At 38.4% G+C, this 27,906-nt stretch overlaps 1 protein-coding gene across 4 annotated transcripts in view; it reads right to left on the reverse strand.

Moving 5' to 3' along the window:
* furinb (furin (paired basic amino acid cleaving enzyme) b) overlaps positions 1-27,906 on the reverse strand; it is a 99,924-nt gene that overhangs the window by 66,603 nt on the left and 5,415 nt on the right. For all 4 annotated transcript variants that reach the window (XM_067380391.1, XM_067380388.1, XM_067380389.1 and 1 more), the window contains exon 2: positions 25,514-25,792. In XM_067380391.1, the coding sequence (XP_067236492.1) occupies positions 25,514-25,693 (180 nt within the window). In that variant the 5' untranslated portion in view covers positions 25,694-25,792. The remainder of the gene's footprint in view (positions 1-25,513; positions 25,793-27,906) is intronic.

Raw genomic sequence — 27,906 nt, forward strand, 5'->3', positions numbered from 1 at the left:
CTGTTTAAACTTTGTTTATGCACTGTTCAAGGCAAGTGAGAGCTCCGTGGGCGTGGAGCAGGAGAATTAAAGGGCCAGTAGCCCTGAATCGGCTCATTTATAATGATGCCCCAAAATAGGCAGTTAAAAAAATGTATTTAAAAAAAATCTATGGGGTATTTCGAGCTGAAACTTCACAGACACATTCAGGGGAGACCTTAGACTTATATTACATCTTTTTAAAAAAAGTTCTAGGGCACCTTTAATGCATTAACTCACATGAACTAACCATGAGAAATACATTTGTTACTGTATTTACTAATCTTCATTAACATTAGTTCATGAAAATACAGTTGTCATTGTTTGTTCACGTTAGTTCATAGTGCATTAACGTTAATGTTAACAAAATTTTAATAATGTATTAGAAAATGTTGAAATTAACATTAACAAAGATTAATAAATGCTGTGTAAGTGCAGTTCATTATTAGTTCATGTTAACTAATGTTAACTTATGAACCTTATTTTAAAATGTATTGGTAACACTTTACAATAGAAAACTGTTATTTCAAATTGTAATAATATTTCACAATATTTGTAGCCTTGGTGAGCATAAGAGACTTCTTATATTATTATTATTATACTTCACTGACCCCAAAGTTTTGAACATAAGAAACATAATAAATGTCAAATTCACTTATCCATTTTATTCTTTATTTAATTTATTTATTTAACATTTTTACATTATTTTTCTCTGCCTTTTTGTGAAAGAAGCTCTCTGTATTAATTAATGGAAGACATGAAAGGTCTTATTAAAAGGTACTGGTAAAAGATTCTCCATAGTTTTTTTATCCAAAAGCAGAGCACAGAAAAGGCAATCAAACATTCCCTAAGCGTTGAACACAGAGGAATAGCCTGCCCAACAAAACCATGCTGATCTATTGATCTGACCTATAGTGGAATCTGGCATCTGCTAATTACTCCTGCTTGCAAGAGCCTTTTCATACTGATCTAGGTGCTGCTTTCACTCCTCAAATCCAGTTGTAAGCCACTGTAAGGCAGATGACAACCAGCACTAAAGGGATATCGTCACTCCCCTGAGCAGGTCAGAGTTGCAGTGAAAAGGTGAGAAGATGCTAAGCTCTCCTGAATGAATCACAGTGTCCTTTTTTCATTTCATGAAGCAATCGAAAGAGCAATTGCATGAAGCAATTGAAAGAAGCAAGAGCTCTCCTTCTTCCTCTCACGCACCAGTGAGGCTGACAGACAGAGATTTTACACTGTTCTGATGGTGACTAACGAGGCTTGTTTCACATTAGTGCTTTACAGCCACATTCAGTCTTAACCAATGGTTCTCAAGCTTCTCCGGCCAAGTACCTAGTCACAACAATGCTCCCTCTAATTTTCATAATTATGTGAGCAAATTAATAATCAGCACTGAGCACACTGACATCACTGCACATTGTAATTTAAGAGCAAGCTTAAAAACTGAGCAATATAAGGACATACATTGATTTTTTTTTTTTTTTTATATAAAAATGTTAGCATATATTTCTGTTAGAGATGCACCGATTGACCGGCCAGGGACCAGAATCGGTTGATTTACCGCATGATTGGTCCAAACTGGTGACTGGTCGATCAGTCTCATGTCTTTCCAATTTCGAGCTGGTCTGTTTTGTTGCCAGCAGCACAAGCAATAAAGTCAGCTGAGCGTTCTCGCACTCTCCACCTCCTTTCTCCCACTCGTCTAATTCGCTCTGGTTAAATAGTGTTTGTATTGCGCATCATTTTAGTCAATCTCACATTTTAGTCAATTCACGCTCACACCGCTGATCTATGTAAGTGGTGCGCACAAGCCACTTCTCACTCTCAAACAGCTTGTGAGTTGCAACTCGCAAGTACCAAAATGAGCGGCTTACTGCGCTTAGACAGTCAAATACATAAAAAAGTATGTCAAAATGCCTGTCTTGGCGAGTATTCAGTTAAACGCAGTCAGTTTTGGAACGTTAAAGGTGATACAGAGGATCTTTTCATCGACTGAGAAACCAAAGACTGTTAGTGAGTTTTTTCGAGGGAACGCCTCCCAAAACTCGTGCACGAGTATTGGAACACGAGTGTTTACCACCGGCATTCGCTGTGTCGTGTTAGTGGATTCATTATGTCGGACTCACCGCAGGTAGCTCATAATCTGCAGTTGTTACTCCTGTCTCCGGACAAAAACATTGCATGCGGTGCCTGTGGAGTGTGGAAAGTTACTGGAGCGCGCAACCGCGCTCGTCTCTCACAAGGAACGTCACGGCAGTGATTGACAAGCCAGAGGGCCAATCGTTTACTTGATGATCGCATAAACGATTGGCTGATGTTTTTAAGGCCCTACCTCGTGCCAGATGATGTATATTAATATTATTCCTTTCAATGCACCTAATAAATAGTCTTTTATCAGTTAGTAAAGACAGTTTCAAGTAATATTGCAAAAATGTATAAAACAAAACATCCTCTTTAGCACCTTTAAATAGTTGAGAAAGATACTGCCTAACAGCACTAATTTATTGTCAGTAATGGGTTCACAGTTCACTGAATAAACAGAAGATTGAAACGCTTTGATTAAACATGGCTAATATACACAACTGCCTTATTCTGTGTAAGAAGCCACATAACCTCACAGAAGGATGCTCAATTGTCGTTATGAAGTGAGTTTGGAGTAAAAACATATATTTGTATTGTGTGATAAATCCTGCAGCACTAGTTCAGACTGAAAACATTTCAACATAAAGTGGACTTCAGATTTTAGTCTTTCTCTTTTCGATAAGATGTACAAGCTGTATTTACAAGGCAGAAAAAATGCTGTTGAGTGAACAAACTTGCTTTACAAGGACTTTGACATGGTCAAAACCTTACCACTTCACATTGCGCATTGTAGGTTATGAACTTAGATGCACAAAGAATTACAAATAAAACGGGGAAAAAAACACACCAGATCTTTAAAATAAAACATTTCTAGAGTAATGTTAAACACCATCTGGGAGCATTCATCAACATCAACCCAGGGATTACTCATAAAGGAAATGCTGCATATTACGAACTATGACCTTTTAAAGGGATACTCCACCGTTTTTTCATATTAAACTATGTTATTCCCTTAACTAACACGAGTTGATACATACCTCTCTCGTCTCAGTGCGTGCACTAAATCACTCTGTCTTGCGGCGAAACTTTGTTAGCACTTAGCTTAGCCCAGTTCATTCAATAGGGGCCAAGCAGAGAAGCTACCAAACACCGCCACGTTTTCCCTATTTAAATACAGTTACTCGAGTAGTGTAACTCGACCTAGGACAGTGACACAAAACAAAACGTTGCGCTCGTGAAAAGTCCTCTCACCGGCCCCCGCTCCCTCTCCTCCTCCCTCTCATTTCCGTCAATAGAACCAACGCGACTTTTACAGGAGAGGGAGCGGGGGCCAGTGAGAGGACTTTTCACGAGTGAAGATATTACTGCGCCAAGTCAAAGTGCTCCCAAGCAATTGCTATGGTATTCCGCCATACAATATAGTTATCCATTTTACACGCTTAGAAAAGCGCAACGTTTTGTTTTGTGTCACCGTCCTAGGTCGAGTTACACTACTCGAGTAACTGTATTTAAATAGGGAAAACATGGAGGTGTTTGGTAGCTTCTCTGCTTGGCCCCTATTGAATGATCTGGGCTAAGCTAAGTGCTAACAAAGTTTCGCCGCAAGACAGAGTGATTTAGTGCACGCACTGAGACGAGAGAGGTATGTATCAACTCGTCTTAGTTAAGGGAATAACATAGTTTAATATGAAAAAACGGTGGAGTATCCCTTTAAAGAATTCCTAAAAGATGTCTTTTCCACAGACCCAGAATTAAGTACCCAAAACCCAGTGTGAATTCTCAAAAGGGCTCATTACTCATATCGGTTTAATAGGAATACTTCTGCTGACAATATTTTGCTACGTCTCCAGAGAGCCATTACCTGTCCCGACCAGATTTTACCTTATTCTGAATCATGCTCTTCACAACACCGTAATGACAATGATTCATTCCCAGTGCGCTTCAGCATCTGACACACAGGAGATTCGCTAACAAATCGATGGGGCTCAGATGTCCATGAGCAAGAGTTAGTTATGCCCATCGTTTCTCCACTGCGGCTCATTTTCTTTTGAACCTCAAAGCTGTGTGTGTGATTTAAAAAACACAAGGTCTGCTTGTTGATGTTTTATTCTAGCGTGAAACTCGCAGAGGCGTGATCCGAGGATTGATGGCTATTGTGAGGAGGTTAACCAGCTTGTACAGACACTCACAGAATATGTTCCCCAACAGAATGATGCCAGTTTGAATTATATGGAGCATTTCTTAATAAATACTTGCATGTCATAGAGGTGGCGGACCTAATTATGACCAGAAAATCTACTCTTTTACTTATAGTAATGATGTGAGATTACTTACTAATTAGCTGTACTGGCAAAGAGCTTGAATGGAAATAAGACCTTGGATGGAAATAAAACCTTTCAATTTCGACTTCAGCTCTAATCCTAAGTGGTCAGCAACTTTCTGAGGTTGGTGGGACCTGATTATACAGATGACATTCAAAGAGTAAAACCTCAAAGTGACACCAATATCATTCTCTCAGTAGACATGCCAGCTGAAGATGAAACATGCTGCTGTGTGTGTTTGTGCGTACGTCTACTGCAAGTGGGAATGATGGGACAGGGTGAAAAAAAAAAAAAAAAAAAGAGAGAGAGAGAGACCACATTCTCCACACTTTAATGTCAGCCATTTCAAAGGTGTTTGTAACTCAGAAACAGGAGGTTTTTTCCCTTCTCTCAGCCTCTTTTAACCTGACACGCTTTCTCACTGCCTCTGTAGAAAAAAGCTCAACATGAAAGAGTAAGGAAGTCTTTCCCCAGCTGCATTTGCACAAACTGGACTTTTGAAAATAACTGGACTTAAAACATGGCATCATAGCTGGTGTTAATAGAATATATACACATAATATACACGTAAAACAACAATATTGTGAACTATTATTAAGAGTTGTATTTGTTAACATTAGTTAAAGGGATAGTTCACCCAAAAATGAAAATTATCCCACGATTTACTCATCCTCAAGCTATCCTAGGTGTATATGACTGTCTTCTTTCAGACGAACACAATCGGAGATATATTTAAAAATATCCTGGCTCTACCAAGCTTTATAATGGTAGTGAACAGGGTGCCTGTTTTGAAGCCCAAAATAAATGAAGGCCATCTGCCGGAAGCTAGTTATTATAGTTAATAAAGTTTTAAAAAATGGATATTTCTTTTACAAAAATTAATCGCTTTGTTTCAGAAGGCCTTTATTAATATAGATTATTTTTTGTGTTCGTTGGCCTTCATTTATTTTGGGTTTCAAAACAGGCCCCCCGATCACTAACATTATAAAGCTTCACTAACATTATAAATCTTTCTCTTTATGATGCGGCAAATGTTTTGTATGGGTGAAAGAAATTTTAAATGCCCTTCCCTCGCTAACTTCCCTCAGTCTCATTGACTCGGAAGTACGTCATTGCTTACGTTGCACGAGTGCCCACTACTGGCAGAACCTTTGCAATGGGCTGAACTGGAACGTCCTAAGCCCTTGATCACTTGGAATCCGCTATGGAGTTGATTTATTATTTATTTTTCCCCCTTACAAAATTGTTTAATACAGCATTCTATATGTATATATGTGTGTTTTAAATGTTTTAAAAAAAAAAAAAGAATATATCATAGAGTTGTTTGTGGTGGGGTAAATTAATACGCGATATGCGGTGACGTCATAATCGTGTTGCATTGTGGGTTATATATATGTTGTTCTAGAACTTGGATATACCTTTCAGCATTGATGGTGCCTTTCCAGATGTGTAAGCTGCCCATGCCACACACACTCATGCAACCCCATACCATAAGAGATGCAGGCTTCTGAACTGAGCACTGATAACAACTTGGGTTGTCCTTGTCCTCTTTTGTCCGGATGACATGGCGCCCCAGTTTTCCAAAAAGAACTTCGGCAACGGCGAATGGCACGGTGGATTGTGTTCACCGACAATGTTTTCTGGAAGTATTCCTGAGCCCATGTTGTGATTTCCATTACAGTAGCATTCCTGTATGTGATGCAGTGCCATCTAAGGGCCCGAAGATCACGGGCATCCAGTATGGTTTTCCGGCCTTGACCCTTAAGCACAGAGATTGTTCCAGATTCTCTGAATCTTTGGATGATATTATGCACTGTAGATGATGATAACTTCAAACTCTTTGCAATTTTTCTCTGAGAAACTCCTTTCTGATATTACTCCACTATTTTTCGCCGCAGCATTGGGGGAATTGGTGATCCTCTGCCTCTGAATACAAAGTTCAAAATATCAGCATTTATTTGATCGTGAAAAGACCAGGTGTAAATGCTCTCCAAAAAGCATTCGAGATGGATTTAATCAGATCACTCAAACCACTTTAGGTGGTGGTTCGAGACGCATTCCAGATGAAACTTGAGATGTGTAAATGCATCTGGTTTTTGAAGCCACATATGGTAAAAATATAAAGTGTGAGGGTATTACCAGCTCTGGTAGTCAAATATGACAGCCTACTGCAACATGCATCGCTAAAGAAATGACCTGCTGCGGATGAGTAGTTGAGGATCTCTTCAGCAAGCTAACATGCAAGCTGCCACAAATGAAACTGAAAGTTCGGCATCGGATCTTGAAGCTAAGCACACAATCATTTTCATTAAAAGTAGTGAGCAGTGCTGATACCGCTTTCTCTCATTGAAATTTTTGATCTTGAAATTAGCTAATGATGAATAAATTGCTGCTCATATTTGTTGCTTTTTTTTAAATTTGCATATAGTGTGGGAAATGAAGATCAGATCTATAGTCAATTTGCAGAGACACATTTATGTAGTTAAGTGTAAATGGAAAGGTTTTTAACAAAATGAATAGCAATCTGATCAATAAAAATGCACGAGGTGACCAGGTGTAAACAGGCCCTATGGTGTTGTGAATGTGTTCCTAGGATGTTGCTATGTGGCTGCTCAAAAGAGCCTAGCCCCAAGTCTAGGGTTCAGTTTTCAAATTCATAAACTGTCAAGCATAGGAGATGACAATGACAGCTGAGATAAACCAGCACTGAACATTACAGTCATAAATCAGACCTCAGATCTTTGTTTGAAGTGAACTGCCTTAAAAAATAATGAGATATTTAAAGCCAAACGGCCCATGAGATTTTCTAGGATGTGACATTTGAAAAACAGTAAATAACCATTATGTTTTTTTTTGGAGATGTATGTCAAGCATTAGAATATGCCCTACAAAGCTCTTTCTCCATGAAATGTTTGTGAAATCATTATGACTATAATGTTTGCTTAGCTTGAAATCTTCCTTTGTGCCTGTGGACATTTCAGGGGAAGGGGTGGGGGACAAAAAAAACACCTCAATTACATAAAGACTTTTTGTAACAGAAAAAGGAGCATCTTCCCTGAAGCTTTGGTGCTTATCATAGCGCTTTTAGAGCAGAGGTAATGACTATAATAACTAGCCAGTGCATTTATTTCAGTCTTTCTGTCTCAGTGAAACACCGCTGTAGTTCAGACGACGGCTCTGGAGGGATTTCTCACATGGCTGAGCTGTAATAAGACTGAAAACGTCCTCTAACACTTCATGTTTCTATGGAGACTTTCTCTGTCGTAAATATACAGTTGACAGTGTGAAAAGAAATAGGCTTGAAAGATCAGACATGTTTACTGTGCATTTTCAAAAAAATTATCCATTCATCAGTCCAGAAAAACAGTGTGCATGGACAGACAAAAGGCTTGTTTTCTTTTCAAGCTCGAAACATGGGCTGAGTGTCTTTGCAGCAAGATCACTGTACCATGAATGAAGATCCGGATTCAAAGGCAGCCTGGGGCAGTTTCTCTAACCACTGCTGTTGAGCCCCTGAGCAAGAAGCCTCATCCTTCAGGGGTGTTTTCTTGTGGGTATGTGCAACAACTTCTTTCTCTCTGTCAGTCTGTGTCCATCTATTTGACAAAATCAGCCATTTATTTCAGAAATTAATTATCCTATATAATATAATTAATTATCTTATAAGAGTTATATTTGAACAAAACCAGCAACACTTGGAGGGATCAGAAATAAACAAAAAAACTGGAGCTAAAAGATCAAGACTTTAAATAAAGTCTTGATCTTTTAGGCATTTATATTATTACAAATAAGTGCTTTTCTATTCTAATAGTTATTTAATATTATTAAAAATAATGTCACAATATTACAGGTTTTTTTTACAGTATTTTTGATCAAATGTATAAGCCTTGGTGAGCAAAAGATACTTCTTCCAAAAATATTTTTAAAAAATCTTACAGACTACAAACATTTGAACATGGGTAAAGCACACTGCCACTGGACTCTAGAGTAGTGGAGACGTGTTCTCTGGAGTGAAGAATCACACTTCTGTCTGGCAATCAAATGGATGAGTCTGGGTTTGGCGGTTGTCAGGAGAACGGTACTTGCCTGACTGCATTGTGCCAAGTGTAAAGTTCGGTGGAGGGGGATTATGGTATGAGGTTGTTTTTCAGGGGTTGGGCTTGGCCCCTTAGTTCCAGTGAAAGGAACTCTTAATGCTTCAGCATACCAAGACATTTTGGACAATTTCATGCTCTCAACTTTGTGGGAACAGTTTGGGGATTGCCTCTTTTTGTTCCAACATGACTGCGCACCAGTGTACAAAGCAAGATCCATAAAGACATGGATGAGCGAGTTGACTGGCCTGTACAGAGTCCTGACCTCAACCCAACAGAACACCTTTGGGATGAATTAGAGTGGAGACTGCGAGCCAGGCCTTCTCGCCAACATCACTGCCTGACCTCACAAATGTGCTTCTAGAAGAATGGTCAAAAATTCCCATAAACACACTCCTAAACCTTGTGGAAAGCCTTCAGAAGAGTTGAGGCTGTTATAGCTGCAAAGGGTGGGCCAACTCCATATTAAACCCTACGGATTAAGAATATAGTATATATATTGTTCCTTCTAGTTAGAAAAAAAGTGTGAAAAACATACCTTGATTAATTTTTGCTGTACTTTTTGTGTTTTACACCTTACTTCAATCTTCTTGAATAGAGTTGACAATAATGGCTTTTTGGGTGAAAAATATGTTAGTTTGATCAATTCTAAGCAATTTCAGAGACTGAAAAACAACAATCTTTTTTACATATAAATCACTGAGACATATTCCATTGTCTCTTCCAACTGTTAATAAAGAGTTGAGAAAGGTCTGAAAATAAAAAAGTTGCATAGCATAAAAAAGAAAAGGGGAAAAAAAGACTGTGAAGCAGAAAAGAGAGAAGAAAGGACAGAGCAGAGATGGTGAAAGGAGAAATAAAGAACTGCAGAGAACAGAAGCAGTGGGGGAGTAATTATTTAGCGATCTCCTGTGAGGAACTCCTTTACAAAAGGCACAAAAATACCACATAATCAGACATACTCATTTTCACATTGTTAACCAAGGACATTTCCACCATGTGTGCATCATCTGTATGCATATGTACGTTCAAATAACAAGCTTGGGATACAAAAATCCATCACTGAAGACAAATTGTACCTATGCGCTCCAGATGGGGTGTGGTGCCACTGCACCTAAAATTGCAAATGAAAATATAGAAATGTGCACTCTGCACTCTGGCATGCTGGTGAACCACCTTTTTATAAATACTACAACTTTTTTTTGAGAGAAAAAAGGGGAAGGATGCGGCATGCTGTGGCCTTGACCAGCTTTTCCCAAAATCCCTTATCCAATATAAGAGCAGAAAAAAGCACAGATGAGCGGAGAGAGAAAGCAGGATCTTCCTCTGAAAAGGTTACTTAGATAAATGTTGATTCAGAGTTGTGATTGTTAAGTGTCAGGGAATCAATACTGGCTATGTGGAAATTTAATTTTGCAGGTTTACACAATAAATTGAAATGCAACTGAAATCCACAGCAGGAATTCTAAAAAGATTTTCTTAAAAGAATGGAAAAGTGTGCTAATTTAAATTGAATCCGTAGAGAAGGCTAAGATTACATGCCATTCACTCACATGTCAATGGATGGGCAGACATCTCTCAGATTTCATCAAAAAAATCTTCATTTGTGTTCCGAAGATGAACGAAAGTCTTACAAGTTTGGAAAGACATGAGGGAGAGTAATTAATGACAGAATTTTCATTTTGGGGTGAACCTTTCAAGAATTCAGTGAAATGGTAATGTGCAATATTACATACATACATGTGGTTTTCCTACCAGTTAAATGATGTTAAATAAGCTATGCCCAACTATTCTACTTTTGGTTATAACTATATCTTTGTATTTCACAAAAAAAATTCTGTGTAGACAGATTATGTATATCCTGCAACCGTCGCCGCCACTGCAATGCTTATCCATTAAATGACCTTAAACAGTACAGTCTTACCCCTTAATATCACCTCTTCAATCAATTTGGAAGAAATAAGGGAGAATACTTGAGTTTAGCTTTAAGTATTTGGATGAATCCCAAATTGCACACTTTTCTTTGGAAAGGAATGGATAGCAAAGTGTATTTAGAAGTTCAATGTTTAAGAGAATAACACTTCATCACCAGTTAACCAAAACTTTTGGCCTTAATAAAGTGCAATGCTGGGGATACTTACAGCTAAGACATTTGTTATGTGGGACTTTTGGCTCTTGTAGTCAAGCTCCACAAGAGGATAATATTTTGTCTACAATCCTAGCAGCATGGGGTAGTGGGCATGAGGCGTCAGTATATTACAGATTGCTAATGGATAAAGTGGGTTATAGTTTTTATTCAGCTCTTAAAATAGTCTGGAGTAAGGATTTGAATATTTCAATTAGTGATGAAGATTGGATCAGAATATGTACAAATTTTAAAAGTAATGTCAAGGAAACTGTGAGTATGACTTATCCAGTTTAAAATATTGAATGGTTTTTATTGGACTCTGAGTAAGCCATTTAGGCTCGGTTTGAAGGACTCTGATGAATGCTGGCAATGTAAAAGGAAGGACGGAGACCTGATGTATTCTCTCTGGTCCTACTCTAAAATACAGGAATTTTGGTTCATAACTATATTCAAGATGTGGCAGAATGTTGCTTTTCATTCTATCCAGGTATTTATGTCCTTGGAGACCCATCTTTTCTAGGCTCTGATGTAGAGGCAACCAAATGGATTCAAATAAGTATCATGATATGGAGACAAAATTATTATGTGAGGCTGACGGTCAACAGGGTCGGCATCTTTCCAAGAATGGGTTACAGAATTAGGGAAAGTTGCAGCATACAAAAAAGTCATATAGACACCTGTTTGAGGAAATGAAGAATCATGACATCATCCCCTCTTGCAACATGCGACGCCCGGCGGTGGCACGTGAGTTGAGAGTGATGAACAGTCCTAGTGGTCGGTTAAGAAAGTGCTTTCGCTGACCTTATGAATATTCATTCCCACCCCACTCCGCCGTGACTCACTCACCCAGAACAGCTCTATCTGTACCATGAATTATGGAAATAACGATACAACAGAGAAGAATGAGAGACATTCATCTCCTTTTATTGCAGAACGCCGGTACAAAGAGAGAGAGACGTGTAATAGAATGAGCGAAGATGGGCGATAGGGAGAGAGAATGACAGATTGCTTGATGGAAATCTTCCCTTTCTGACAGTTCTCTTTGAAGAAAGGAGCAGTCAAGTAACAGCACAAACAAATAAGATTGGAAATAAACAACAGGTGACAGATGATTTTTATTATCTTTTTGTTACTAAAAACCTCATCTTTTTGCACTGTGTTTAAGATATCTGCTACGTCTTTTCACAGGCGTTGAAATGCATGTATTCCTTTTCAAGTCTAAAATCTAACTCCTGCCAAAAAGCAAATGATGCAGCTTCTTGATCAGGACATCTCTGCATGAAGACATCCAGAGTTTCCAGTCGCTTTGGGTTGCTGTATTATTTATGGGAAATAAATTCCAAGTGCACATGACAAGTCACATATCTGTTCTGAATGTAGAAACTATACATTAATACAGTATGTGGGGAACTGATTTAGAGTTAAATGGTTAGTTCACACAAAAATGAAATTTCTGTCATTAGGTACTCACCCTCATGTCATCCCAATCCTGTAAAACTTCGTTCATCTTCAGAACAAAAATTAAGTTATTTTTTATGAAATCTGAGGGTTTTTGAACCACACCTTTTGAGGTCCAAAAAGATATTAAAGACATCATTAAAACAGTCAACGTGACTACAGTTTTTCAACCTTAATGTTATGAAGTGACGAGAATACTTTTTGTGCGCAAAAACAAAACAAAAATAACAGCTTTATTCAACAATTTCTTCTCTCCCCTGTCAGTCTCCTTCGCAGTTGACGTAGCTAAAACAGCCCACTAATAGCACACATTTTAGAGATTTAGCAACCAACTGACTAAAGAAAAAAAGTGCTAAACATAATCTGTATGCCACAATCTTGCAGGCCAGCTCTGAATTGACGCCTCAATAAAGCTACCGCACACACACACTGCTTGAGTGCTCTCACTTTCTTTCCTCCACATGGACTCCCTTGAGTCATACTGAGCTCGCCAGACATGATTTTTCAAGTTCCACTATCTCTGTATATCGTATCAATCTCCCATCGACCTCCTACAGAACTTCAGACAGTATCGTCTCCAGCTGCAAGACAGACTCTCTTCTCCTCTAGTTAGAGACAGCAAAAGTAGATCTTTTTCATCATGCGCTTTGTAACTAAAAGTTTTCTCTCAAGTGCTGTGGGCTACACAAAACAGATGAATCCTCTAAAGATTAGAGGAAGTGCTGTTTGAGGCTGATGAATAATTAGTCTTAAAAATTAACGTGTCTTCTCTGCGTACCTCTCATCATCTCAAATCAACAAATGCTCTTGAAACCCAGGCAGACTGGAAAAGTAATGAAAGCTCCGGGTCACGGCACCAGATCAAAGCAAACATTCTAACCGACCCTGCAACAAACAGTACAATCCTGTATTCCCCTCTATTACCAGACTGCCAGGAGGGATCAGATGTTCAGAGAGAATGCAGCAGGCTAAGGGGCCTTTCACAGAGGACGTGTTCTTGCTTAAGAAACAGATATACAGAGCGTAATGAAATAGAACAGAAGGTGCGTTTATTGGCTTATTAACTTCTGTACACCATTGCTAATATAAACACTTCACTTCTCTATATGTAAATACACTTGAAAATATGTAAATATGCTTAGCCCACAGATTCTTCTGATTGGCCCACTACTTGGAAGCTGATATTGATCCACTAGAATAATTTTAACATGGCGTTTTGGCCAAAGATGTCAATGTAGCTGATAAACGTAAAATAAAAAGTGCAAAAATGGAATGCAAACACATTTGGTTTGAATGGCCCCTGTATGTTTGTTTGCACAGTCTTAGATCTCTATGGTAAATTTGTGCTCTAAACTGTCTCTACAAACTTCTGATTGCATTTCAACAGCCATGCTGTCATGTAGACGTGACTTTTCTGATATTGTCTCATCTTGGCTCCATCTTTGAGTGGATGTGTGTGTGTTTGCGACTGCAGAGCTGGTCCATCAATATGCATTATTTTCTTAGTGTGCTAAGAGCCTTGAGGAGGGTGTCCAACTTTTTCTAGCTCTCCAGCCATTTTAGAGTAATGATTTCTGAAAAGTTGGCATAGGAAAAAGCCTTTGGAAGTATTTTGGCAGCAGGTAGATAGATAGAGAGAACAGGAGAGAAACAGACAGCCAGGCAGTGGAGCTCTTCATAGATGTGTATATGTGAATGATGACCAGGATTTGACCAGGAGAAGGGTCTGCATCTGGGGACTTCTGACAAACTGGGACTGAAGTAATGTGAGAGAAGTCAATGTGGGGACAAGAAAAAAAAACAAAATGGAAAATGTCAAAAAAAAAAAAAAGGTCATAGTAAATTACATACAACCGTGTGCCAAGTTCTATATTGAAGACAATAAGAAACACTGATTACAACCCATGGCGAGACATTTTTTTTCCATCAGGAATCTGTATAATGAGTGTGTTTTATGTCTGTGTTTCATTGGTTGTTCTCTCCCCTCTTCCCCCCCTCTGCACTCCCGCTTTTCCAGAGCTTTACATGCCCATTTTCACAGAGTTTTTTAGCTTTTAGGTGTGAACGACCAGGGTAAAACGGGCCTTTAAGACAACAGACTGTTTATGAGAAAACTTGCCAATACAGGCATTTTGACATAATTTTGTGTGAATACGTCCTTTCAAGTGTAGGAAGACGTGAAAGAGAAATCAATTCAGTATTTGTGCGCTGTCTGAGGCCCGGCTATCTGGGCGAGCTCTTCGGGTGTGTGTTGCGCACACATAACTTCTCTAACAGCACACAATTACCGAATTGAGTTCTCTTTTAAATCTTCTTGCGACTGAGTATCTAAATTGGCAAGGGTTAAAAATGTATGTAAATGATAAAATGTGAAGATGCAGTACTTGCCCGATTGGGACAGTGACAGTTCCGAGTGTCGTTCACACTGGACCCAAGCAGTCCTTATTGTCAAGCCCTTTGTAAATGACGGAATTTGCATTTGTGGTTGAATGGCCTCTTTTACGAAAGTAAAATATCAACTGACATTATGTTAACTTAATTCTCATTAATTATAAAATTAATTATTAGTGTTTGCTTGATAAAAAAAAAATGTGGCAAAAAACTACAGTCAATGGAGCATTTCAAAGTTTGGTGTCAAAATGCCAAATTTTAATTAAAACTTAACTCTATTAATTTGTTGGACACACAGTGCTGTTTTGATATGTTAATAATAATGCTATTTGTATAACATCATCTTCACAGTGGGTGTTTCATTCACTTCACAATTTGAAACAGGCTGGAGTCATTTGAGAATCTTTCAACATCACAAACATTTCATTTAGTCTTTTAGCACCAAATCATCACTCCCTTTTTAGGTCTTATGTGTACTTAAACACTAAAAATCAACACGAGAGGCAAGATACCAAAGACTTGCTCGGTGTACTAAATCTCAGGACCTGATTATAAACTAACAGAACACAATGATGAGGTACTGTGGCAAATGCAATCAGCCCACAATACACCGGCCACCATTTTCCTCACCAACTGCTATGAGCGCAGAGAGGCCTTTGAGAGCTGTACTCAGCGACGGGAGCAATCACGAGTGTTTTTGTGTGCAGACGCAGAGAGGTGGGGAGAGATGGGTGAAATGCGTCACTGAAGTGTGCTGATCAGCTGCCTGTTAAGCTGTTACTCTCACACACACACACACATAAATGTAGCACAACACAAGAACACCACCAACTGCAGTCAAGACAATAAAAAGCTGCTCAAATCCCAAATTAAACCTTCACAAATGCTAGAATCCTGTTCCAAATGCAAATCCCCAATCCTCCTCTTCTTTTCTGAAACAATGCCCTCGGCATTCAGCGCTATAGTCTTTGGTTTAGCCCAATGAGCAACTGGAATAGTTTAAGGGTACAAATGCTTTTTGGGGAAAAGAAGTGGAGTGGCAGATGTATAGTTTGTGGGTCCTCAAGCGGTAGAAATTCAAAAGGTAGTGTGTAAAAACCCTTCAAGGCGCTATATTTTATCCATTTTCTATGTACAGCAAGTCACTTCAGATAAAAGGGTCTGCTACTGACTACTGACCTTTAAGACAAAGAAAGTGTCAATGCTTTCTGAAGCTAGAGCCACATACCACGCTAATGCAAAACCAGAGCATATGGCGTTACTCTGCTGCTAATTATTTCATCTCTTTTCCGCTGAATGGGTTTAGCAGCTGTTCACAACTCTCAGGTTGAGGATTCATTTTCCTGAAATGCTCCCTAAACTCATTCCTTTTAGTTGCAGTGATAAGAACCAGTTGTTCCTAAATTTTTCCCCCTTATTCCCCATCTGAACAACCATGTTCCTCAGGTATGCTTATTACAACAGCGGTGGAGAAAAGTGACAGGTGTGTGGACAGTGGGAGGCCCTTGAAATGTCTAGTAGTCATGAAATTGGGAAAGTCAATTTAACTTACAATAGCCTGTTCAGCTTGTGTTATACAGTGAATCAGCGTATCTGCACTTGTGACGGTGCTGGAAATGATGGGGAACAGGTCAAGATGTATTTAACTGAACTGTACAATTACCTGCTCAGCAGGAATTTTGCTTTAGTTATGGTCAGGGATTGGTAAGGTGTTGAAAGCAGGCTTAAGAGACAATGCACACACTCTTCACCTGTTCAGTGACATTCACAGCCTCCAGCGTGAGAGCGTGTGCGGCTCAGTCTCACTACCCCCCCAAGTCCCCTCTACCTTCCTCCGCATCCTCACAGGATCATCCTATCGCTCTGAGGGATGACAGCTCTAGAAACATGACATTTAAGCCCCACTCTCGCTCCTTTTATCTCCATCTATCCATCCATTCTCCTCTGCAAACAGGCCGAAGCCTTACCTGCAGGATACCAGACAGGCAATCAAGTAATTATGGGCCTGGATGAATGTCTCACGTGTCTCATCGTTCTCCAGAGGAGAGTGACAGGCTCTTTCAGAGATGAATAAGGTGTCTTCCGCCATTTCGGACGGGTCATTTGTTGACCTGATGTCACTTTTGTCAGCCTTAATCACTGTTTCGGACTCATGCTGAGTCTCAGGTGCGACAAAAGACACTATGGGCTTTGTATTATACTGTGTCCGAACCAGGCACGACTCAATAAAAAGTGTTAGTAATTCCCTTTGATTAAAAAAAAGTGTTTAAAGTGTTATTACTTTTTGTTTTAATCAGGCCACAATCTCAGTAAAATCTAATTGGCTGGAAGTCCCACTCAAAATAGCTGTAAATTAATAATCAAATATTCTCACTGGCTGTGATTCCATCTCTTCTCACAGTATTTTGGTCTGTCTAACATCTTGGCCTTGTTATCCAGCCCATTTTTTGCTCAACTTTCCTGTCATCTTAGAATCATGCTGCTCAGCTCTCCTTGAATAATTTCCTTCCTTTCGCTACTTTTTCTCTTCCCGTTTTCATAGTCTCTCTCCATATTTTATCTCAGTCTCTTGCTTTCTCTTCCTCCCTCTATATAACACATTTTTGAAGCAATATGATTTCAGCGTTGTAAGTTTTCTGGTGAATCCCTGCAAGGAAGCTCCATGCCAAGACACAGCCACGGCAGCGGCTCGGATTAGCGTGCCACGCCTTTTTATCCAGAGACCTGCATCGCAAAGCTCTTAGCTCAAGTCTCACTTTCTGAACAGAAAAAAAATAACATCAAATGGAGAGGAGAGAGAGGGAGACGAGAGAAAGCACCATATGGCATCAAAAATTCAACTCAGAACACAGGGATCCTTCAAGGACTCTCACAATCTGTCTGAGAGTCTGAAATGAATAATGAAAAATCAATCCGCCGTGCTGGGTGTGAAAGTGTCCCATGTTTGATTGACAGGCCAATGTCAGGCATAAATAAATGGAGATGCAGGGAGAGCTTGTTCATTATGCCACACTAATGAACGCCAGGAATTCTGTGCAAACACAAAAAGAGCACGTACACACATCACAGTCTATCACAATGCAAGCTTTTTAACAAGGATGAGTAGAAAAGTTCTCAAGCTGTTTAAATCAAACTTTATGTGTGTTTGCAAGTGTGCCTTGACTGGTGATTTGTACATCTTACAGGGCTCTACATACACATTTCTGCTTAAGAGCACCCGTATACCTACAATAAAAAAAAAAAAAAAACTGACTGTGCCCATAAAGTTTTTCAAGACTCTAATTCATTAAGTCAAGTCAACCCGAAAATATATGACACCCCACCCATCAGTGTTCAGCACAGGTTTTACTCTCTCTCTAGCCATTATCACTGCGTGGTGTGACGCTTTGCTCAATATTCCGCTCTATGCACATGTGCTCCACTCGCTTCACTCATGTACTGCTCATGCTCATCGTAAAAGCAAAGTCCGCACAAATAACATGCCAGTGTGAAATTTCTATGTAGCCGTATAGTTGTTTCTGTTTGCAATAGCCCTACTGTGCTGTAACATGGTGTGGTATAGCCGTGCTGGCTAAATGACGCTACCCTCTCATTCACTGATCCACTCCCTGCTACACTCTGCTCACATGCTCTGATAATAATAGCTTTGTAGGACTATACGTTATTTGGATAATTGATCAAAAAATAATTCAGTTAAAACAGATTCTGTTGAATAAAGAATAATATATTGATATTTTTAATATTAATATGTTTTCTGTTCAATTTTAGTGTGTTACTTTCGTTACAGTTCAATTTTAGTGTGTTACTTACTTTAGTGTGCTACTTTATTTTATTGGCTTGTAAGTATCATTAAAATTATTGAATTTCATTAAAAAATCTTAAATTAATACAATTTTACACACACACACACACACACACACACACACACACACACACACACACACACACACACACACACACACACACACACACACACACACACACACACACACACACACACACACACACACACACACAAAGCTAATTTAAAATAAAAAAATAAATCATTTTTAAAAAGCATTTTCGGTTTCAGTTTTTGGCCAAGTTCATTCAGAAGTTTCAGTTTCGGCCCAGAATTTTCATTTCGGTGCATCCCTAGGCACTTCTGAATCACTCATGCTGTTTTCAAATTACTGAATTGATCTGATATTCTATCAATCTAACCTACATGCTAGTGCTAGGCGGTATACCGGTTCATACAAAATACCGGTATCTATTTTTGTTATGATATGAATTTTGATGATACCTCAATACCAGTATGTGTCGCTAAAGCCGGGGACACACCTAACGATTGTAAGCCCGATTATGAATGTAATTTGATACTTACGACTGATCATGTCCAATCGCGCCGAGTCAGAGCCAGTTGCGTTCAGTCGGTGTTTACAGTTGGTGCTTAAAATCGTGCAGTGTGCTGCGTCTAACGATTCTAGTCTTAGAATTTTAGAAACAGTCATTGCCAGTCCTCCTCACAAAGATTCTTCTCAAATTTGATAATTCCCACTTCTGAAGTAGTGATTATGAGCAAATCGCATTCAAGTTTCGTTTTTTTTTTCAAGGAAAGTCATCTTTACAATAGCACTGAGAGCACGTGAAGGCAGCATAATATTTGCGACCGATGACGTCTCTGTTTCCTTGGAGACTGTGTCAGGCGATTGTAAACAAGCGGCGAAATGGCGTCAAAAACGTTTGAAACATAAAAACACATTGGACAACCGGTATGGAAGAAAAACTGGTTGAACTCTGGCAAGAGTACGAATACAACATGTCTTCGAAGGAATACCATAATAGAAGCAATAAGGAAAGAAGCTGGGCTGCTATTGCGGAAGCTTTGAACGTGTCAGGTAATGTACAGGGCCGGATTATCCATAGACGGCATTGGGCGAGTGTCCTGGAGCACCAGCCAATATTATTTATCTGATACGGATACAAAATTAACAGTTGATACAATATATACAGAGAGAATATAAAGAGCCCTGCCCCTTTGATCGCAAAAGTGAAAGTGCCCTTTGAGGTCGCATTGTGGTAGTATAAAGTTAACGTTACTTCTGTGGTAATTTAATGGTCTGTACAGTGCCGTTTCAAGTCGAACAAGCTTCATTGAGGATCGTTGCTTAACAACGGCCGACACCACCGGAGTGCAAGCCCTAAAAATAGATTTAAGCATATGAATTACAAATATTCTACCTATTATTGAGATTTTGTTTACTCACCTCAAATTCTCTCTGTAGAGAACAAATCCATGTTGCCTCTCCAGCCACGACCTCACACATATCCTGCGCGTTTTTCCTCTTTTTTAGTTATTTTCCGCACAAATATATCTGCAGATGAAGAGCGCCAGCTGTTTGTTTACATCCATTTTCAAGATCCCGCGCACAGTGTGTTGCTTAGCAGCGGTCTCAATCATAAACGTTTGTGTTCTTCTCCGACTGTCAACGATTAAAATTGGCTCCAGTCGAAGGAAACAATCGGTATGTGTGTTCAGTTCAGTCTTAGAATGTTTCAGCTAATCGTTAGGTGTGTCCCCGGCTTTAAACAACTTTCGGAACGCGGCGCAGCGTCACTGTTTGAGAGCGTCCTGTTTCACTGTTGCACTGTAGTGAGAGCACAGCTGAGATCGCATCACAGCCTATGGTAAGTCCGAAATCACCCCCTAAACCCCCTATTCCCTACGTTATCCACTTATATTGTTCACTTGAAAGAGTGAATGAAAACGAGTGAGTGAATTCGGACAGCCGTTGTGTGTATATCGGCTGTACACTTGTTATTGTGGTGCAATGTTGAATGAGTGCACTCAATAACGTCCACTATGGTTTTGAAGAATGGGCAAAAATGTAACTGCTTGATTCTTTCTGTGTTAAACTTACGTGTGTCATTTGTTCAGAGACTGCTCTTAAATGTACTGAAAATATCCTTAGACGGTTTAAATGTTCTTCCACGTTTCTTCCTCGTTTTGGCAGTTTGTTGTTATATAGGGTTAGATTTTTAAAATGCTTAAGATTCCCTCAACTCTTTTTTTTCTATCTCTATGGTCATATTTTAATATTCATGTGTCTGTATTGAGTGATGCAGGTCTGTGTTTTATTGGTTGTTGTCTCCACACAGCATCATTTTGTGGGGCTTTGTAAACCTGTATTAACTCTAGTGTGAAATTTTTCTACAATATTCACTCATCATGGCATTCTAGTCAATCTACTGCATTATTTCCTTTCTCAATCAGTAGAAAATGTGGTTAACGCCCAGTCATGCATAGAGGAAAAAATACCGTCATATACCATGAAACCGATATAATTTTGAAAAATACCGTGATATAAATTTTTGGTCATACCGCTCAGCACTACTACATGCTATACTGAATAAATGTTTGTGGGAATTTCCCGCATTGTAAGTGTGAAACCTGTGGGAATGAGTAAAGCAATGCGCAATACCAGCAATTCCATGCTGAAATTCAGGCCCGGATATATGATTGTCTCTGCATTACATAGCCAACAAAATATCAAGACGAGTCAGAGTAATAGAGCACAAACATTCCAGGTTTCAGACACATTTCCAGACACAGAGTAAATGCATCTGGTTGTTGAAGCCACATATGTAAATTTACTCCTCCCAAAATGGCAAGAAATAAAGGTGTGAGAGTGTGTTATTGGCTCCCTGTAGCCAGATACCACAGCATGACTGCGACACGCATCTCCACAGATATGGCCTGCTGAGATGAGCATCTCAGAAGCGCACACTACCACAGCAAATGAAACTCAACTTTCGCCATTGCATCTTGAAGTTTAACACAGTCATCTTCATTTGAAGTAGTTAATGCTAAATTCTCTCATCAGTGCTGATGACGCTCTCACTCTGATTTTGCATAGCATGTGAATTGAAGATTGGATTTATATTTGTTTTGCGGAGACGCATTTATACAGCCAACTGTAAATAGAACAGTTTAAACAATTCAGACAGCTATCCTACACATGAAGTGACAATTGTAAATAGGCCCAAAAATCACCTTGGGTGCTAGACAGACTATAGAATAAAATACAGGCTCTCAAGATGCTTTTTAAAAGTTAAAAACTCGGTGGACTCAATGGAATGGATCCATGCATGTGTACTGTCTGACCAACAATTAAATAATAACATATTTTTACCCTGATGTTATTATAAGTGCACAAGCCTAAAAAAAACAAAAAAACAAATAGCGAGACTTGGACACATTAATTTTCACTGGCACTGTTTGCCTCCTGTAACCTCCACAGAAATAATCATTAAATGAATGTGACATTCTTCCAATGGAAACTTTTACATACACTGGCTTCTATTAGTAAGTAGAGCCCTTTCCTACAGATCTGACACCAGTTATTTCTGTTTTTCATGTAACATATGCTGTTTTAGGACAATATCATGACTTTGGATCAGAGGAATAATTGAGGTTCCACCAGAATAGTTATTTTAATGTGTTTGGTTGACTTCTGACACTGCATAAACAAAGGAATTAAAACTAAATTATCTAATACTGCTCCCCTCCAGCTTGTTATCTCCTTAGTAATAGATGTCTGAAATGTGTGCATCAGAATCACTGGTCTGAATCGGTCGAAAATGAGTTACTTAATTTGTTCAGCTCTGTCAGTTTACATTAGAGAGGAGATTCATGATAGATAGATAGATAGACAGACAGACAGACAGATGGACAGAACGATGGAAAGGACAATATAACAATATAATGATAGATAGTTTAATTAACACTGGACACAAAAGTCATCGCATCACATGGCAGCTTGAGGCCGTATACACTGGACGCGACAAAGTGACTGTTGCAAATTTCTTTGTATCACAAGTAGCATGAGCGCTTTGAGTACCTCAGAAATAGAATGAGCCATCAGTTTACTGTTAGGAATGTGTCATGTCGCATCGCATCTAGGGCCCTATAATTTCCACGATCACGGAATCGCGGACAGAATCGAGGAATCCAGTCATAAAAACGGAATTTACTATATAACGTGCAATGTCACGGAATTTGTCAAATTTTTGATGAATGAATTAAAAGTAGGTCAGTATACGTAAATTAAATCACGATATAGACTAGTGACTGAATATTAAACCGCAAAAAGACTATTTAAACATGAATCCTGCATGCCTGTGTGCCTCTGAAATGAATGATGCTGAAGCGCAGTTTCATTTACCTCACACACAATCGCGCAGGCGCACGCACGCTGAAGCACGTGCGATGCTCGCAGTGTTTTCGACCTCTGTCGCCTCAGTATATGAGGCACGAATTCATCTCCAGATCTGCTCTGAAAGTCACTTCATCAGCATTTAACCGCTTCGTTTGAGAAAACTACCGTCATAAACACAGAAAAACTCAAAGCTCTAGGCAAACCGTCAAAATAAAAGTTTGATTTAACTTGACAGAAACATATTACTGTTGTACAGTAGAATTTAGATAAATTAATTTAATAATAAATTATTAAAATATATTTTAAACAATAATCTCAGTGTTTCTTCCATGTTTTAATTTTAACAGTAAAGCTCTGTTGTGCATCACATTGTTTGACAAAAAAATTTTAATTTCATGATTAAAAAATAAATTAAATGGTATGCGTTCATTTGATTGCCAGAAAAATTTAAATACACAACAGAACTTCTGAAGAATTTTTTTTTATAAAAATATATTTTTTAATGAATTAATATTGTTGTTTTTAAGAATTCAATTAATTAGACATGCTTTTTGATTATTAAAATAGAATTAAACCATTAGAATGGAATCCAGAAGACAGAATTTGGTAAAAAATAAAATTGGAGGGGAAAGAATAAAACGTAGGGCCCTAAAAAAATGTATTTTTTTTTGTTAAACTTTTATTAAATTGTTGGTAAATTGGACAAGATTCATTATTTCAATAAATTAGACATGCTTTTTGATTACTAAAATTTAACTAAACCATTAAAATGGAGTCAAAAAATAAATAAAACAGAAAAAAGCGGAATCCAGAAAAATTAAAGAGGAAAAAACGGAATTTGGGAAAAAAATAAAATGGAATTTGGGAAAAAATAAAACGGATTTTATAGGGCCCTACGCATCCAGTGTAGACAGCATCACTGATTATAATGGATTCTATTTGCTTTTGTTGCGTAACGCCACTTATATCTGGTGTATAAAATGCACAACACCGCTGTATACTGCGTCAAAGGGACACGTCGCTCACTCAGATGTAAACAAGCCCAACGTGCATGAGAAGCACATGGCGGAACGAGTGAAGGAGACGCGCTGAATGAAAGTGCACATTCACTCTCTGACAGCAGAGGACGCTGATATAACTGACGCTGATAGAAGCCGCTGCGCTACTGAACAGTATTTAAAATGCTTCAGCTATTCAGTTTTTTGTATTCGCAATGTTGTTCATCACAGCACCAAAAATGTAATACTTAAAGTTTTAATAGGCTAATTATTTTCAAACTTAAACATTTTAATATTTTAATGTGGACTACAACATGCCCTATAATGACTGAAAATGTTCTGATTAGGCTATTTGTTATTGTTCAGTAAAACTTAGTGACAATGCTAATTCATTATTACCAAAATGACAATGAAAACAGCATTTATTAATCTTAGTTAATATTAATTTCTTAGTTAATGTTTAATAACTTTACTAAAATCAAAACTTGTAACTATTATTTAATGAGCCACAGCTAAAGCTAACAATGATCAGTTGTATTTTTTAACGAACATTAACAAAAAATACCTTCTGTAACAAATGTAGCTATTGCTCAATCTTTTTGTGTTTGTGTTGTATTTATTTAAATGTTCAGAGTTCAGAAGAAAAAGAGTTCTTAAACCTGTTATACTTTGACAACACTTTTTTGCAACTTATTTCAATACCGTGATAATACGGTATACCATAATAAAAGCTTCAGCAATTATCGCAACATGAAAATTTGATACCGTCACACGCCTAAGGCTGACGATGACTAAAGCATATCACCCAACACTAACAACCGACCGTATTTATGAGGATACTTGTTGAGACAGGCCTTTTGAAATAATTTTGTTTTGTTTGTCTGTTCAAGCCAAGAAAACACAAAGGAGAACTCAGACTGACAAAATTTTAATGGAGTTTCATTACTGCTGTTTAATTTCTTATTGCAAATTTTCTTTTCTTTTCTTTCTTTTCTTTTTTTTACAAAAAAAAATATAATTATTTCTATAAAAACTTGCATTGATAAAAATAAAAACTTATAATTTTGTGGTGGGGCAAGAGGAAATGTTGGCAGGGCAAGTAAAAAGAATTACTAGGTCAAGAAAAAAAATATTAAGTTTTCAGATTTCAGCAGGGTCAGAAGAATTTATTATTTATTGGTTGATTTACAGTAGGGTAAATGTGAGAGGTGAGGAGAAAGGAGAGGAGGAGAAGAAGGGAGAGGAGAGGTTCATTTTGGCAGCTCTTTCCACTCCTGTCCTCCCACACACGTGCTATTCACAGACTCCTCACAGCGAGCTCAGAGGGCATTGCACTCCCAGGGATTAATTCACATACAGTGTTTCAGCTGTCAGATACATTCCTGCTTTTCGTCTCCCAGCTAAGCGTTTAATACCATAACAACAGAAGAGGGAACATCTGGCAAGACAAACGAGACAATGCGGGCAGCAAGGAAAAAAGAATACAACATAAGCCGAAATTAATTTCCCCAATCACAGCTGACGCATCTCCATCTTAATGAAATGAACAGTGACAGACGCATGGGAAAGGCGACTCGACAAGCATCTACAAGGACTTCTCGGAGGGGCCTTCACGATTGTGTGAGTACATGTGTGGGTGTGTGTTTGTGCAAATCTGTCTTCCTCTTGAGTAAAGCAACAGAGCTTGACAACAAGAAGGTGAATGATATACTGGAACATCACTACAAGCCTCATGCAGCATTGTGTCCACATACACAAGCATAGCAACTCTCAAAAGAAACAGGAGATGAATCTTTGATAAAGCACCGATACCACTCACCTGCCCGTGACTGATGAAACCATGTTTTTGTGCAATCCTCTCAGCCTCCTCGGCTCCCCCTTCAATGTGGACGGCCCACGTGTTGGTGTAGATGCCTTGGCCTGCAATCAAGCGTACCTCAGCAGCCAGGAGGACCAGGTACGCCCCCAGAAACAGCAGCAGGGTCCAGCGGCCCTCCATGAACAGGAGTGCTTCGTCTCCAAGCCTTCTGGTCTTCTAGATGGAGTTTGTTTTTTAATGCATCTGTGGGCTGCTCTGTAAATTCAGCACTGTAATGACCTAGAGAAGATAAGACAGAGTGTCAGAAAAAAAATACTATAGCACACCAGGAGGCCCATCGTTTTCTATAAAGCCTAGGTTATCTAAACATAACTGTTCTGTCAGAAAACATCCTCAGAGGGACCATGGTGAGTCATAAATTTTCATAAAGGTGTCTTGAGTGCTATTGATAGCGTTACACCAAGGGAAACTGGGATATAAACAACACTTTGTAGGACAAGGAGGAGAATGTGCGTTTCACAACTTTGTACCCACTTGCTTGTATATATCTAGAACAAGTTCACATAAAAGGACATAAAATCTATCTTCTGCTGATGTTGCTTGTCTTAAAGGAACAGTTGACCAAAAAATTCAATCCTGTCATTATTTACTCACCCTCATTCCAAACCTATGAGACTTTTTTTTTCTTCCGTGAAACAAAAACTTGTCTATGCTCTTTAATGCAAATAAAGCTTTTATATATCAAAAGGGAATAAAAGCACAATGTAAGTGTCATAAAAGTAGTGTGATCTGTATTCTAGGGGTGTAACGATTAAATATTTTTTTACGATTCTGAACTCACAATTCGATATTATTGCGATACTCCAAGACATATGGTAAAAGGATAACAAAAAATGTACTGCTGATTAAAATGATGAATTTGGTATTACATTGGGGGTGGAAATTAATCGGCTTGGACTTGGTGCTGGTAACCCAATGCACAGGACAATGGTGACATCAGTATAACAATATTCATGATTCTAACACTGAAACATATGAATATGTTTGCACTCTGTCACTCACTAGATATATTTAAAATAATGTAGGCCACTTTTACTGGTAACATAAGACATTTAGCATTATCAGGACCCACAAAAATTCCCCCATTGCATTGTTATACATTATATTCAACATTATATATAGTAATTTAATGTAGTAGTAATGACACTAAAACTCTGTAAACTATCTCATCAATAACAGACATTAACTTTCCCATTACAGGATGATATTCGCCCCTTTTCCAGGGGCATTTTTACCATTATAAGATTTTTTTCCCCTAATCTTATTAAATGTATGCATTATATTTCGTTAATTTCTTAAATTAAAATGAAAATTAGTTTTTAAATGTTAAACAATAAATCCAGTTAGAACAATCAGACTGTTACCAATCAAAAGAAATCATCAAAAAAATCCATCTTTGCACTGCAGAAGTGGCACAGAAGCTCCATCTGAAGTGGTATTATTTAGACACATTTAGACTTCATGCAGCTCATTGATTAATAATGTTGTACGAATGTTTTTAAATATAATTTTTTTAATTTAAAAATAACAAAAAAAGTTGATATTTTAAGTAGAAACAGTCCAGGTAAAGTGTTTAATATGACAATAAATGTAAATATGAAAATAAAACCGGCAGTAGGTGGCGATAAATCTGTGCATTCAATCATTCAAAATGCATATTTATTCAGGAATCACGGCTGCTTGGAGATGTGCAACAGTTCTGGTGTGGCTTTGTTTGAAACTATTTTCACGAAATAGAGCAAAAGCAGACAGTATTGTGGCTAAAATGTTAATTCACTTCATTTCAACTTGTTTATTGGACTTCAATAAGATCAGAAAGTATCACATTTGCAATCATGCCAATACTCAGAGTCTACTTGTGTTATTACTTAACTTGCATATTAGGCGTGCTGCGATAGACGTGTTATCAGTGTTCAGCTGCAACATCGGTTATATCTCTTGGCCCCCGTGACCGTGGCACTGCCCCCCACCGTCGTTTTGATTATTTTTATAGTAATAAAAATCATTTAATTCAGTTAGAGAACAGACTACAGTTAAAAACTGAATGCTCAATTCAGCGTTAGCCAAATGAGAGTTGCAGATTTCACCTCACTTCACACATTTCGCCTCACTTTTCTGAATGACAAGACGATGGATGAAGATTTGTTTGCAAAGCGAAATGTAACAGCGATTTGAGCGAGCATATTTAAGCGAGTTTGTCATTGTACTGTTTTGTTGTTGTTTTTCATTAAAAATAATAACGAACCCACCCACCATTCAAGCAATTTCCATCTCCGAATTGCCGCTACTTCAAAAGTGAAAGTAATATGCACACGGGCATTCATAATGGTGTG

This window comes from Chanodichthys erythropterus, chromosome 24 (genome assembly GCF_024489055.1).
Source record: "Chanodichthys erythropterus isolate Z2021 chromosome 24, ASM2448905v1, whole genome shotgun sequence".
Taxonomy (NCBI): Eukaryota; Metazoa; Chordata; class Actinopteri; order Cypriniformes; family Xenocyprididae; genus Chanodichthys; species Chanodichthys erythropterus.